Below are 2,968 nucleotides of genomic sequence, written 5' to 3' on the forward strand. Positions count from 1 at the left end.
TTTTTATGGCGTTTGTATTGTTCAATTTTGCATTCTACTTTCAGCTAATCGCTTTCAATAAAGTTGGTCGCCAGCCAACATTCGCCTCGTGCGTACACCTTTTAAGTGTGCAATTACATCGCGCCATTGACTAAACCGAGCTGTCGTGTGACGATTGGGCCTATGGATGCGGTTTGGCAATGTTATATTGCGTCAAAATCTCATTCGGAGACACCAGGATTGTGTCGTGGAGTACAATACCTAAATACCTTCGTTGGCTCATTGAACGCTTTACTTTACAGCGACTTGGCAGAATCAAGAGGTCTCCACGAATATCGACAAATACATTTCGGCATTTAAGGGAATTTCGTCTCTTAACATTGAATTTCTGTAGTCCAACGATTCTCACCCATTTTGTCTTGTTGGCGCCAGCGAATGCAGAACAAACATTTCTTCAAATTTAAAAAGTAAAAATTTCACTACTAACAATTTAAAAATGTTCTTAAAACTTGCAAAGAAATTTGGAAAAGAAATATCACTGTTTTTGTTTTTAGGAGTAGGGTGGGAGTGTCATTGATAAAATTAGAGCGAGAGAAAGTTTTTCTTACAAAACCTTTCATTATTGAATCATGATGACACATATCGTAATGACATACTCCTTCAAAAATGTCATGCATAATGTCGACAGCAAAGTTAAAAGTTACATGAAATGAAGTGATCGAATTAAAAATACACTCTTCTCTTACTCCTGTTGAATGTACGTCACCCAACTGCACATCTACATTGTAATCAACAGGATTTCGATATAAATTGAGATCTTCACTGTGCATTTTATGAGTCGACGATTTATGAGTTTTGCAGAAGCGACAAAAAAAGTTACTATTGAAGGAAGGAGTAAAGCCAAGGATAGTGTTTAAACCCAAGTTATCTCCAAGAATAAGGCCTAAAATAAAATGCACTGTTTTTTCACCTTCTGAAGTTGTAATAGTAACCCCGTTTTCTTCGAGGTGTTTTATGTCTCGAACTAAATTGCGAAGGCATAGCCAATTCCCGAATTGCTTATAATCACGACCCTGAAGTGTGGCTGCTAAATATATTTCAGAATTTCTCATAACCGGAAATGAATAATAAATAAATGTAACTGAACTAGTATGCGAACCAAGAGGATTATTAACTTCTGAATCATCTATATATAAAAAAAAGGCAAAACAGTTTTTCCGTTTTCAAGAAGTGGTAAACTTTTTTGTTTCCACAAAGAACCGCAAATAAAATTACTACCTTCCTCTAATGTTTTTGGGATGTTTTCTACATCTTTTAAAATTTGTAATAGCAGATCACTTTTTTCCAAAGCCTTCCGAAATTGAAAAGATAAAGGCAGAAGTACACCGGTGATAACAACTTCATCGTATAGTAGAACTCCCCGAGAATATTTTTCAGCAATCTCTCTGCTTATTACAAACTCCTCAAAATTACGTGCATAATCATTTTTATTAAGCCACTTAAATAACTGATATTCGTTTTCAAAGCCACGAAATGGATATGACATGGATTCGATAAATTTGCTCAGCAGTAATTGCTGTTCAAAACTATCTGGAGATTTCGAAATATAACTATTTTGTATGAACTGTTTAACGGAGTTTTTTATCGGATTCACTATGTCTTTCATTACGCTGTCTTGAATTTCTACGACATCTTTTCGAGTAAAATTATTCTTGCTGTGAAGTATCAGAGCAAATCCAATAAATCTTTCTTCGATTAAACGTTCTTGTGATTGAGACTTTTCCTCGTTTAAACATTCTAACATATTATCAATCTCGATTACAGAATCGTTTTCTCTTGGAATGTCTGGTGTTTGAATAATCCGTGTATCTAAATATGTGGCAGAGCATCTAGAAGTACTTGGAGCGGCAGAATCAAAAAAGGTTGTTTCTGTTTTTGTTTCGGACGCGTTTACTTTTTGCTCAACATTCTCTTGAAGCATGTGCTCTTGCCGTACATGACGTACAAAACAATTCAAGAAGCTGAAAAATGTATTGCAATATCCTCCAAAAGTACATTTATATATATCCCTTTGACCCAAATTATGTACCAGGCGAAAATGATACGACATACTACGGACAGAGTCCAAATTTATACCGCACATAAAGCAATCCATTCAACAAATGCACACAAAACCAGCTAGCCCGAATTCAATTAATCTGCAAATATACAATAATACAATACATTTGTCGGGCATATGAAAACGATAATATGAGAACTGTTTTCATACGATACGCTTATTCCTTTAGTTTCTACCAATTATTCACAATTTTTAAATAAAAACACCTTGAAGAACCACGCTTGCGCCTTTGGTTGCATACGCAAAATAAATGGTGGAGTTCAGCTGTCAAATAGTGGTGTGCTGAATTGTCGGTACCCAATACGGTAGTAGTGCACTTTAGCGGAATTGTCGGTACCCAATATGGTAGTAGTGCACTTTAGCGGAACCAGATCAAAATGGACGGAAAAAATCGAGAGTGGTATCAATCGACGCGTCTTGACACCAATCATAATAATCCGAGACCCGAAATTAACATTTTTAATTAATTAAAAAGTTATTTGCAAATAAATAATAAAAAAAAATATTCTCAAATAAATAAAAAAATATTGGGATCGATAGAGATGATTGAGCTGAACATAACGGCATATACTTTTTTTTTGCGGAAACAACAATTACAAAAGTAATTAAGGGTCAAAGCTCAAATTAAACAATTTTTAAAATCAAAATTTCTTAAAAACGGATGTATCGATTTTAAAAGTTTTGATCTCATTTGATAGGACATTTAATTCCCTTTACTTTGATATACATACTTTATATATGCCTGGTTTGGTTATCACAAAAATCGAATTAATATACACAGAAAGGAGTTCCGCTTCTCTTCAGCGGCAACACAGAAAGGAGAATTCTACTTAGTTAGGGTCATATGTATATTAAACTAAAGGGAATCAA

The 2,968-nt window shown here is 34.5% G+C and overlaps 1 protein-coding gene across 1 annotated transcript; it reads right to left on the minus strand.

Annotated features, from left to right (window-relative positions):
* Positions 1-640: 640 nt before the first annotated feature.
* On the minus strand, positions 641-2,412 carry LOC118738690. Its single transcript, XM_036469599.1, has 2 exons — positions 2,249-2,412; positions 641-2,177 (listed from the first exon to the last, which is right to left on the minus strand). The coding sequence occupies exon 2, from the start codon at positions 2,132-2,134 to the stop codon at positions 1,166-1,168; it is 969 nt and encodes a 322-aa protein (XP_036325492.1). The 5' UTR covers positions 2,135-2,177; positions 2,249-2,412; the 3' UTR covers positions 641-1,165.
* Positions 2,413-2,968: the final 556 nt, after the last annotated feature.

The sequence above is a fragment of the Rhagoletis pomonella genome, unplaced genomic scaffold (genome assembly GCF_013731165.1).
Source record: "Rhagoletis pomonella isolate Grant_MI unplaced genomic scaffold, Rhpom_1.0 Rhpom_scaffold_00005, whole genome shotgun sequence".
Lineage (NCBI taxonomy): Eukaryota > Metazoa > Arthropoda > Insecta > Diptera > Tephritidae > Rhagoletis > Rhagoletis pomonella.